A 12,673-nucleotide genomic window follows, 5' to 3' on the forward strand; every position below is an offset into this window, starting at 1 on the left:
TTAATCCCCTACGTACAAATAAATTTATCTAAACAATACTTTTTTGTGGTTGTTATTATGTTGAATATATTAATGTTTACACAGGCTGTTGGAAATGTGTAGATGTGTGGATGGTATATTAATTAAAGCTTTTGTGAAGATCCAAAATCTGATGTTCTGTAGAATAGGAGAGAAAAGGCCGTAGCCTCAAGCGTTTCCTTTTACAAAAATCTCTTATTAGAGAGAGGTCCCAATGTTATAGTGCAATCATTGATATTGGTAACTTAATGAAGCCATCCCATGAGGTGAAACAAGAAATTTTTTTTAATGAACACATTTTAAAGACATTGGCACTGCTGATTTTTAATAAAAACAGTCCTTTATTTACACATTTATGTCCGTAGATTGGGGTACTTACGAGAGAGAAAACTAAAGCCGGTAACTACTAATAACTTGAGAGAAGGGAAAGCAAGGGAGTTCCCGAATGGCTCTGCAGTGAGTATTGATTTTATTACTAAGACCTGGGGCTTCCATTTCTACATCCCTGGCTTAAATTAAGATTACAAATCAACATTTTGTCATGGTATTATTGGAGTGATATTGTAGCTGTGATTAGTCCCAGAAATATGCAAGAAGCAAGGGTTTTTGAGGTGATAATCTTTTATTTGACCAGCTGCATAGTTGGTAGAAATTTTAGACAAGATTTCAGGTTCAAGGTACATTCCCTCAGGTGACCTATGCCATTGGTCCATTAAAAAGGTCACCCCCCCAAAATTGCTGCTGCTCGCAAATCAGGTCTTTGGTATTTTGGATCACAAAGAGCTAAATCATGGTAATCTTATTCATTTTGACCAGTGTTATTCCATGAAACGTCATGTTGACTTTGATGGGATTTCCAGCTCAGTAAGGTTCTGTTCCATATGAGGGAGGGAATTGGACTCTGGCCTTAAATCATCCCGTTGGGTAGGGCAGCCTTTTTTGACATGCACATCACCTGTTTGAAAGCATGAACTCATTGGCTTAAAATAATTGTGTGCAGGTTTTCAAAGAGAGTATTACCAATCACAGCTTTTCTAACATGTTGGCAATGTATGGCATCAGACTTTCAAAAGTGTTCAAGTCCCATGTTGAAAAGTGACTTAACTCCTAGATCTATTTTGAAAATGGGCTTAGGTATGGTTCAGAAGTCCCTTAAGCATTTTTAAACATGTTCTCCAGGGTGATCTTTCATTAGCCTTTAGTACAGGGGTGGGCAAAATGGAGGATCTGGCCAGCAGCTGGATTCCATTTCCCAACAGCTGCTGCCCACATGGCTGGGGCCAATCTCCATGGCGATCCCAGCTGCAGCTGTGCTGTGATCGTGCAAGGCTGCGGTTGCCACAGAGACCAGCCCCAGCCCACTGGCAGGGTGTGCGGCAGGCCAGGGCAGGGGGCTGCTCCAGAGCCGCTGGGATCTTGTGGCAGGGGCAGCTTGGTTGGGGCCAGGGCTGAGCTGCGATCCACTGCCTACGCACCCCTCCCCTGGAGCATGCAAGCTGCACATTGTGGCTCTGCCCTGGCTCCTTGTAGTAGCGACAGCATGGTCCCGACCCAGGGCACAGCCACCACCTGCTGCCTGGGTGCACCTGTTTGGAGTGTGCAGGCTGTATGTTGCAGCTTTGGCTTGGCCCTGGACCAAGCTGCCCCCTCCGTAAGATCCCAGTGGCTCCAGAGCAGCCCCATGCCCTGCCCTGCTGAGTGCCCTACCAGCACTGCTGGGGCCAGTTTCCATGGCAACCCCAGTCTTGCAAGAGCACAGCACAGCTCCGGCTGGAGTCTCCATGGAAACTGACCCCAGCCATGCAGACGGACTGCTGGGAAATGGAGTCCGCTGGTGGCCGGATCTGGCCCAGAGGCCAGACTTTGCCCACCCTTGCTTTAGTATATAGCAAAGAAAACAGTCCGTTTGGTATTACTTGCCATGTTTAACGTATGGTCTAATTTAACACTTTGAAGTATGATGTGCCTACTCAAACTCATTTTTGTATCCCGTTAATAATACTGTAAAGGCTAGGCACAAGTGAGCATACCCACATAGGTCTGAATCTGTTGTTTCTGGCCACAGGAGCATGGCCTTGGAAGCAGCATATCTAATTTCTGGTAAATACTTCAATATTTTCCATAAAAGCTAAGCACTTGCCATATTGTTTATCAAGTTGCCTCGTGCTTCAGTTCCTTGTAATTTAGCAAAACTTTAGATCCTTTCGGCTGACATTTAACATGCTGGCTCTCTGCCACAGGGACTAGAAATGTGTCATGGATATGTCCTTGCTGTCATTGAGGAAACCCATCTACATTTTGAAACCTTTGAAAAGTACTTCAGCAGCTGTATGATCTCTAGTGAGCGTGCAGAAAAAAGCTCTCAAGCGTCCATCCTTCCTGAGTGTGTGCTTGACCCTCACAGCTCCTGGGGTTGCAGGCTTGAACTGCTGGTCTCACAGAGCAACTGAGCATGCTTCAGCAGCAAGATATGAAAGCTGGAGATCCCCTACAGTGGCTGCTCTCAGCTGCTTTGCTGTGCTGGGGCCGGCCCCGAAACCAGGGAGTCTGGTAAAACGGGAAGTTGAAGGGAAGAGGGGCTGGGTGGACAAGAATATTGCAACAGGAAAGAGAACCAAGAAGATTGGTGAAACTGGGACTGTTTGAATGAGTGTCGAGAGACTGGGACAAGGAGCCTAGTGAGCCAAGGGGAATACTAAGATCCACTTGGCTGGGATGGGACATAAAGATTAGGATGAGGAGCCAGAGAGTGGGGTAGCATAGGCAGGGTGAGACTGGGCAAAGAGCAAAGGTTTGATAATAGGATTAGGAGCTGGAGTGGGGGAAAGAGAGTGAATCAGCAGGCTGGAGGAGATAAATACTGAGCAAGAAGATTGGGGCAGAGTATGGCGAGGGACTAAGCCTGGGAGCATATGAGCAAGTGGTAAGATTAGGACTTAAACAGCAAGGCCGGAGGGAGAGATGAAAACAGACTGACGCTGGAATGGAGAGTCTGAGCAGTGGAGACAAATTGGGGGTGGACATGGAGGTACCATGGGAGAGAGGTAGGGCACAGGGCCTGAGGCAGGTTAAAAGCATGGAGCAGAAAGCTAAAAATGGATGAGCTGGAGAAATCTGCCTGCTAGATAGAGCATACTTCCTCCAAAGCTTGGACTGAAACCTAAGATTCCCAGTGCTTGCCACTTCTCTGCTTCCAGCAACTACCTGTGAAATCCTCTGGCAAAGTGTGCATCCCCACCCTTGCGCTGGTGTATGTAGCAGTGGTAGATTGTCCTCTTCTGAGCTGATTCCTTTAGGTCAAGTACGAGACAAAGGTCTGGCAGAGCTGAAGCAGCTTCTGCGCCTCCTGCTGTGCAAGGTAGGTGTCAATGCAGTGCCACTGCTGGAACTTTCTGAAAGTGGGTTTTTTGGGGGTTTTTTCAGTTTGCATTCAAAAAAAGGAAACTTGGCATCCACATGCAAAAAATAATAATCGTTCTGATCACCAAGGCAAGCACTCGGCTGTCACAAGTGCTGTGTTTTGAATGCAGTAAGAGCCAATTGCTCTGAAAAATCAGGTTCTAGATGCCTCCAATTGGGCATCCAAAATCAATGCGTTATTTTAACTTGACTTTTTCTGTTTATCAGTCTGATTTGTAACATGAGGATACCACCGCAGCACAGGGGCACGGTAAATATAAGTTAATGTTTGGATACTCATGCCATAGGGATAAGTGCCTGAGTAAAACTGAGGACACGAGATGCTATGGTTGGAGTGCTGTTGTAGCCTTGATGGCCCAGGGGATGTATGAGGGGACGTTTGTTTTTTTGATGTAACTTTTATTGAACCAACTGTATAGTCGGGAGAGATGAATAATTCTGTTTTGAGAATTCTGGTCTATTAAATATCTAGAATATTGGTCAAGACACTAAGCCTCTGATTCTAGTCTTGTTTTTAGGAAAAGCAGATTAGGCACCTACCTATACAGCACATCATATTATAACAGAATGGTTAGGTGGGTCTTTAAACTTCCACCCAAATGAACATGAGTAACCATTGCATGCTCCATGTCAAGGGTAGCACCTTTTCCATTGCACTGTGCTTTTACTACTACACTGCAGTATTTTTCAATTAACGGTGGCCCAATTAAACTAGGAAAAGCCAGGGGGAGACAGATGTAGTAATGGTGAGAATGGCAAAGGAGTGATCACAACTTGAGCTGTATAAAAATGATAAAAAGATGAGTTTTCCTGTGGAAATCGAGGTCCGCTTTTTCCCTTCCTCTCCTATTCAGACAAACAGGCACAAAATAAGAAGTTTGGAAGTTCTTCAGTCTCCAGTTAACCAATATTAAATGTACTCTGATATGTTCTTGTGACTCGTATGCCTTTCTAAAAATAACCATGGCACTCTTCCTCATACTTGGGTCAGTGGGTCAGTCTTTGCACCTGTGAAGCAACTCAAGCTTTTTTGTCATGGACAGCGATTGGTTCTTCAATTGCTTAGTACCAGTCACAGAATCTATTTTGGTTAACATTATCAAACATGCAAAGTCCGTTCCTGTCAACAGCCAAGTCTTTACGACCAGAGATTTGGAATAAAAAGACCGTATAATCTAAGGAATACACAATAAAATCTCAGGTGTGCAAGAACAAAAGCATTTCGTGGATATTTTTTTTTATAAAGGGGAAAATAGAGTAGCAATGGTAAGTACTGAAAAAGATCATTGTGATGTTTGCCTACTGTAGCCAAGGCTTTATTCTGTCTTTAGAGACTGTGCTCAAACAAATTTCTTGTGAGCAGGGGAAAGAGGGAGATGGTACAGTGTCTGCTGTTGAGCAGTTACTCTCAGTCACAAATTACTATAAATGTATTTGACTGTTTTCATTGGAAGACAACAGGCCATTTCTTAAACAAGAATTGTACAGTTGTTTTTCAGTGTTGTTTCCATTGTACGATGGCACGCAAGATGGTGTTTGGTCACCATCTGGTACTTACTATGATTTGAGGAAAGGAGAGTACTGACCAACTCCAAATCAGTAGAGTGCGTGTCCATCAGCTTGTGTAGCGACTCAACAAATGCAAAACCTTATGCAACAACAAAATTGCAGTTATGTAATATATATTCAGCCAGCTGAAACAGGCTTTTCAACATTATTTCAACTGCATGCTTGTCTGATGCTGCAGCATATAAAATGGGTGACTAACTTTTGTTAGTTTGTTACATTTTAGACTGGTCTAGAATTTGTAAGGGGGGGGGGGTCCTGAATTGTTTAACATAATTTTGATAAATATTAGTGCATTTATGAAGGTATCATGTAGCTCACTGTGTAGTCCTCTGGGGTAGAACCGTACCCTGAAATACTAGACTCTTAAATATAGTGTGAAACTATAGAACAAAGGCTTTATTCTGGTTTCATGGGTTTTGTACAAGTACTGCATATCTGAATGTTGCATCGATTAGTATTGCCCCCATGGAGTCAAGTCAAAAAATCCATTGAATTCAGGGACCTTACACTGTTCATGAGACAGATTACTTTTTTTAGGTAAAAATTTAAGATTTTTTTTTTGTGGACAAACTACAGGCCGCAGCTTTAAGCTACCATGAGAAAGAAACTTTCCAATATTTCTTTTATCATATTTAGATGATTTTGGAAAGAAAACAAAGCACCATTATACTGCAGCTCAGTATTTCCCATTACTTGAGGGCTGGTATAATTATACCATCTCCCTGAATGACCCCCTTCCCTCAGTTCAGCTGTGTCTACATCTGGGGTTTTGCTAGCATAGCTGTAATCAGCTGGGGGGGGTGATCTTTTCGCATCCCTAGCTACCATGCACTTTAGACTTAACTAAGCTAACTAAGGCACTTTACTTAGATCCAGGTCCTGCATAGATGTTATTTGCCTGAGACTCACAGGAAGCCTTGGGAGAGAATAGAGAGCTGGGCTTCCTTTTATGTTTGACCAGCTGGAAGGAAATGGCTAAAATGTTACAAAAAGAAGCTTAAGAGGAAGGCGAAGTAATTTTCAATACAGTGAAATAATTGCGTTAATGTTTCTTCTGTGTTTAACAGTTATGGGTGAGAAACAAAGTACTTATACCTATGGGAATTTTTTTTATTTTGCCAGATCATGTGTCATTACCATTTTAAACATAATAGTAATCTTTTTTTTTAGTGTTTGGAAAACTAAGCACTCATTTTTCTGATTATTTGACGGAAGGAAAGAAATGTGTAATGAACAAATGCACTCTGGCCAAATTTGCCATCAGCTGGAGTTGTGTCCTCCTACTGAACCATATGTATTATTTACAGAGTCAGATTATCAGAATGGCTTGCAAAGAGGATTGAGTGCCCAGTTTCTGTTTTGTTAAGGGGACCTGGGAGTCCAGTTACTTGGACTAATTTTTGAAAATACCTGGTTTCATCTTCAAAGTGCCTTGCAAAAATAATCCCCATGACGTGACTGAGATGATAGCATTGAGGGATGTGGGAATTGGGGTAAAGATGCAAGGTGGCTTGCTGAAGACCCCAGAAAAAAGTGCGTCAGTGCTGGAATTTGTTTGCAGGTCTTCCTGTGTTTAAACCACTGGGTGACGCATCTTTTCCCAGCCCTCAGTCCCCTTTATTTCTGTAGGTAAGGGTTGAACCTGACCCTATGTTGACTATTACCAAGGATTGTTATGGAAAAAATGATGTGCTGGCTCTAGATCTCTTTTGTCCAATTATGTTACATTTTGGAGGACAACAGATGGCATAGATGCCTAGCCCTGATGGGAAGAAATTCATACTTTCATCTTAGAATAGTTGTAATCTCCTATCAATTATGCTTTCAGGAATGATAAAGCACTTTCCTCTGCCATTACTCCCATTCATTTGGTGCTTTGGAGAAATGTTATTTCATTTCAGAATTCATTTTCTGAACAATTTCATGATTGCTTTAATCATTTAAAACCAAAATTTTAGGCTGCAGAGCTCTTTGTCAGGGTTTTGCAGTGTTACTCTTTGTACTGCTCCCTAGAATAATGCATTTGATAGCTCATGTGCGTGGGGCTGGAGTACAGACTTGGCAAACTGATGTGTATTCTGTCGTATCCAATGTACTGGCTCCCAATCATGATCCATCTCTTTCTGTAAATGATTTAAGAGCCTGTCTCATTTCTATTTTATTTTAATATAAAACTTTTAAAGGTAGAAAAGGTTGGTGCTAGATGGTGTTTGTAGAGCCTGATCCAGGCTCTACAAACAAAAATCCCAAAACATGGGGATAATGTAAAGTAGCAAAAAAGCAATGAATTCCAGCACTTGTATTGGGTCCTTCCTCTGGTTGTGGTTATTGCCATCCACTTAGACCCAGGGCCTAAAACTAGTGTATTTTATGAAGTGACAATACCTAGACATTATATGGAGTGAGAAGGAATAGTTGAGGTTAAACTCAGAATTTCCTGGGTCTTCAGTTTTTTTGCATGAAGGTGCTCACTGTGGTATTTGCAAACTTCATGATGATGATTCGGAGAGAATGGATGCAACTCATATGGATGCAACCAAGAACTTTGAATAAAACAGGAAATGCCGATTCAGTATCAAATTCTCATCCATGTTTGTGTTAAAGTGGCAGATTAAAGATTAGCTAGAAATTTAGTTTATTGTCATTGCAAATTGAAACTTTGTCCACACCATTAGAGTGAAGCCCTCAAGATCCTGTCTTATTCGCTAAAAGCAAAAGATCTAGCCAGGAGTTATTATCCAAGCCCATTTAATCTTAGGCTGTCAAGGAATGAAAATTGCAAGGCAACACTGAAGATGCACCAGAAAGGTAGTTTCTGTTGAAGTAATTCTATTTCACAATCAAGGAAGCATGTGGGAAGTTCTACAATGAACTCAGCAGTATCTAGCACCTTTTTTAAGTGACTGCTGTTAATTTGAGATCCTCTGATATGTGCGTATATCAAACTATTTCCATCAGCCTGCAGTATTATTTGCCAGCAATATATTTCAACAGCCTGCTTGACCTAGTTTTATTAGCTTCCTAACAGATTCTGCAGCTTGTACCCCTTCTTTCTTCTCTTCAATATTTGATTGATTATACATAAAGCAACAGCCCTTCCTGTACAAAATCTTGTGATACTTAACCTTTTACCAAGTCGTTGTCTTCGTTGTCGTGTCTCCAGTCTATGCTTGCTATATGGTCTGCTCCCAATATTTTGCACAGGCCGCTGCTTCTGGTGTTGATGTTGCTAAATCTTGTTAGGGGGATTGTGGTGCTACCGGGCATCTCAGAAGATAGAGAGGGGCACACAATAGATACCTCCCCACAGTGAGCCCTGCGCAACTTCTGAAGAGTCATCTAGAAGGACAAATCTATCAACCACTCGAAACACCAACCCAAATTTATCAAGTTAAACATATACTATTTGTTCTCACTCAGCTTTCACTTTCTCTGGATTTGGACCAAGTTCTAACATACGGTGTAAACTTGCATCTCTTGGTTTTGTTCTTACCAGTGACCTCTGTCAAAAGTCTTTTGAAAGTCTGTAGCTAAGTTAATAAATATCATCTTTTAAAATTATATTAAATCCACTTTTATATTTGGTCAGAAAAGTTGGTTCATGGAAAAGCATGAAAAGACACTGACTGATATCTTCATTTCAAGTAAAGATCATGGAAATGTTCTCAGTATGTGCTTGACCTTCCATTCAAAAACGACTGGCATCTCTTAACAATTATGACTTCTGCAGTGGAAGGTTTAGGAGTCAATCATAGCCTTCTAAAAACACTTACCCTTTTGCACATAGAAAATGTTGCTATCCGACAAGCTGTAGGCTGCATAGATTACATAAGCTGATACTATTGGGTTAAACAGCTCTGGTGAAATACAAAATGTTGCTTTGCAAGATATAGCAGTTCATAGTTTTTCATGGTTTCTTTCTCTCCTTTTAAAGAACACAACTTTTAAGTCGCTCAGGAAGCTGATAAAATAGAGAATGGAGCTTTTCTGGATAAAAGTATGGAGTATTTCTGGATCAAATTCAGCCAAGCGAGCAAAGGCTGTTATTGTTTGAGTGCAGTAGATTATTACCATAAAAATGAACCCATGGTTTGTGGTTCAATACCTGGTGATAAGGGTACGCACCTTACCATCACAGGTTGCTCTGCTTTTCACTACTCATCTTGGCAAAGGAGGAGTCAATGGCAGTAGTCCTTTCACACAGTATAAGGGAGCACTTTTCTTCGCTGTCACCCAAGCTAACCCTGCTCTATTGATAAAGGGGAAAATGTCAAGTTTCCAACTGGGGCTATTAGTGAATAGTGCATTGAGTCATCCTTTTCTGGCATTGGATAACTTCTCAAATGAAATCATTGTGACAGGAAAAACAAGTGTTTTGAGACTCATTTGTTTTAATAATAATAATAACTTTAAAAATGACTTTGGAGATCCTATTCCCAAGGGGCATCTTGTCCAACATATTACTCATTCCTGTAACAGCTGTTGAATCCTAATGCTGATGGTGCCAGCCACCGTGCCCTGAAATAAATGTCTCGCGTTTAGCTTGCAGTTGAACGTTTGATTCTTTTTATCTTCTCTGCCTTTAAATTTAGGATCTGAAAAGCGTGGAATATCTCTTTCTGTGATCTGGATTGCATTTGCATTTGCATTTTTCTAATTTGTAGGTCAATTTTTTCATTTCATTTTTTTTTAATGCCAATTTCTTGAAAGGATTTAAGAAACATGCCTGCAAGGTACTGGAAGAAAGTCTTCATCTCAAGTTCTCAATGAAAACATAAGCTTGGGGAACAGAGTGAAATTGTAGTTATAATTTTCTGGTTAATTCAGCTGAATACTTGAATCACTGAGTTGTTGTGTAGCCATTCCAGTGGATCAGAATTGGATCACTCACAAGGGAAATTTTACAATGGCACCTGTAGTTTCTACTTCAGTTTCCCCCATTGGCAATGCTGGTGGAGGAACGCTGTTGTAGAAAAAATATAAACTCATTTTTCATAGTTGGATAAAGCTTTATTGTCTGTTCAGTCCGGTGCCTTGCTGCAAGGATTGGTAATTGTACCCATTTTTCTGCTTGGTCTGATACTTTCTGTCTGGTTTGGCCAATGTTCATATTGCTCTTATTTGTTCTTGCACTGAATCTAGATTTCAACATATATTACCTTCTTCAGTGTGTCTATATGTATTTGTGTGTGATAATGTACGTGTGTGTACTAGCAATACCTATGAATATGGGCTTATAATTGATGACAACTGTTTGTTCAGATAGGCAGGACTCAAAAGTTTGAATGCCGTTATACGTTGATCCCAGTTTGTTAAAATAATCTAGACTGTCATTCCCTAAATATTTAGACATATGGATCCTTCTCTGAGCACTTATGCCAAGAATTAGAGTTCAAGCATTCCTTTGTTGTCGATACCTTACCCTGACTGGGAATTAATTGACTATCTTTAAATTGATTAATATTACTTCTTCAGACCAATCTAACCAAATTAAGTTGGAGTGCTGTTTGGAGAAACTATACCAATTGTTCACAAAATACTCCAAATCCAAAATAACCTTTAACTTTCCCAAAATCTACATGGTATTTCACAGCAGCTTGATTCTAAATTTGATTTATTTAAGAAATGCACATTGAATTTCCAGCGCACTGTTTCTGAATTGCTCTTTTGGTAAATAATTGAAAGTGGGCGTAGTAGGACAGATCTCAGAGGGAAATAAAGGCCAGTGTTTTGGAACCTAATGAAGTAATTATCTGAAGCATTATTTACAACAAGTATTTAGAAAATAATGAGGCTCTCTAATTATGTTGGTTTAGAACATCTTTCCTTCCAATGTATCAGAATATTGCTGAACAGTTTGTTTTATATTCACTTTCCTTTTAAAAAAAAAAAAAAATCACTGATGCCTATTTTGAAAAACCGTAAAGCACAATTCTAGGCCCCATTCCTGTACAGCACACTCCCTTAAGAAAGCCTTCCGCAAGAGTCCAACCAAGTCGAGGGGCCAACCTCTCAACTTCAGCTATCTTCACTATAACTTAAAACAAGTGAATTATAGATTAAATAAAACCAAGAGTGTTAAATACCACTGTGGTTTTATAGGAACGCTATATTAGCAGTGCATTTACGTTAACATTTTGTCAGCATTTCTCTTGATAATTTCTTTTCTGTAAAGCATGACTGTTGCCATTCATTTTCGTTCTGCTAACATTTGAGGGTCAGAAGAAAGTTCGGTTTCAGGCAAAAGTTTAATGAAATCTTCACCAGTTTTCTGAAACTGCTCAATGCGAACAAATGTTGAGCCCTAGTTAATGTGTTTTATTATCTAATGTCATTGATATTTTCAATAAACAATTGAAGTGTTATTAAGGTACACATTAGTTCTCAAGCATGCCTTAGGAAATTATTAAAGAGCATTATTTGATAGGCTTGACCCTGAAGGAGATTTTTTTTAAACAAATCCTGAGTTAGATCCTTTGCTGATGCACATAAGTGTAGCTCCCTTTACTTCAGTGGAGCTATACCAATTTACAGTTGCTGAGCTTATTTCCCTTGTGTTTGAGATTTTTCTTAGGCCCCTGACACATGTTCATTTAAAGGCACCATAGGATCAGATCCCTGATCCTAACAATTGCACCTTGCTACACATGCATGGCAGGAGGCATAATTTTGGGATCAGAAATCAAATCCCAATTGTGCCCTTTTTACATGATGCTGGGCTTACCCTGCACTGGCAAATTGAAAGCCAGGTGTCCTCAGGTCCACGGCCAGGACCAACAATCTGCTGACTGTCGATTTTGGGTAGGAACTGTACTGGGGTCCTGACAACCAGCTGATGGTTGGTCCGAGCCCTTGATCCCACCAAAAACAGTCCCTGGTGAAGTCTCCAGCTGGACTGAACAATCAGCTCATTGTTGGCCCCAGCCTGTACCTGGTGCATATTCAATTTACTATGTAGAACATTTTAAAATTAATATTTAATTATATGTAGAGCATTTTATGGGTGGTTTGCCATTTTATGGTGCTTTAAATGGGTTGCACATGTAGCATGCTTACCATTTATTCCATAAGTAGTTAATCATAGCATAAGTGTAATGTATAGAGGGGGCCTGAGTAATTTCTAATTTCTTTTTTCTTAAAAACTTACAAAAGTCATGTTGTTCACATCTGTACAGTTTTGGGAAACAGAGCTAGATCTTTTTTGTCTTGGTTGGGTTTCATTTCCTCTGGAAGGAGGCAAATTAAATCAGTGGATTCCTTGCCAGTTATTTAAGTGGGAGTTGGGTTTGGCAACTGCTCTCCTTACAGTGTGCGCCCTGGATGCTAAAATCCAGAGTAGTTCAAATGATTAGTGGACTGATGGAGCAGGAGCACTGCAGATTATGACACACACTTTAGAGATGTAGAAGACCGATAAAGCAACCTAAAGCGCTGGAAAATTCTGCACGGTTCTCCCAAAAAAGCACATTTTAAAACGCTACATTTAAGAAGTAACAAAGACTTAGTAAAAGTCGCTATTAATAATGGGCAAGTAAGTGAGCCCCTGGAAAGCAGGACATGTGCACATTGCCTGGTTCAGTTCTCGCACGAGCTAAAGGAGGCTAAAGCAAAGCCATTGAGGCTTTCCTCCACCCTGGTGATGGAAGCTGTCACCAGGCATGGAGAT

General features: G+C 40.6%; 1 protein-coding gene across 2 annotated transcripts in view; it reads left to right on the top strand.

The window, feature by feature from the left end:
* The first annotated feature begins 4,517 nt into the window (after positions 1 to 4,517).
* RIMBP2 (RIMS binding protein 2) overlaps positions 4,518 to 12,673 on the top strand; it is a 328,093-nt gene continuing 319,937 nt past the window's right edge. For both annotated transcript variants that reach the window (XM_090061952.1, XM_090061954.1), the window contains exon 1: positions 4,518 to 4,704. In XM_090061952.1, the coding sequence (XP_089918078.1) occupies positions 4,702 to 4,704 (3 nt within the window). In that variant the 5' untranslated portion in view covers positions 4,518 to 4,701. The remainder of the gene's footprint in view (positions 4,705 to 12,673) is intronic.

The sequence above is a fragment of the Crocodylus siamensis genome, chromosome 9 (genome assembly GCF_052110815.1).
Source record: "Crocodylus siamensis isolate JL-2025a chromosome 9, ASM5211081v1, whole genome shotgun sequence".
Lineage (NCBI taxonomy): Eukaryota > Metazoa > Chordata > Crocodylia > Crocodylidae > Crocodylus > Crocodylus siamensis.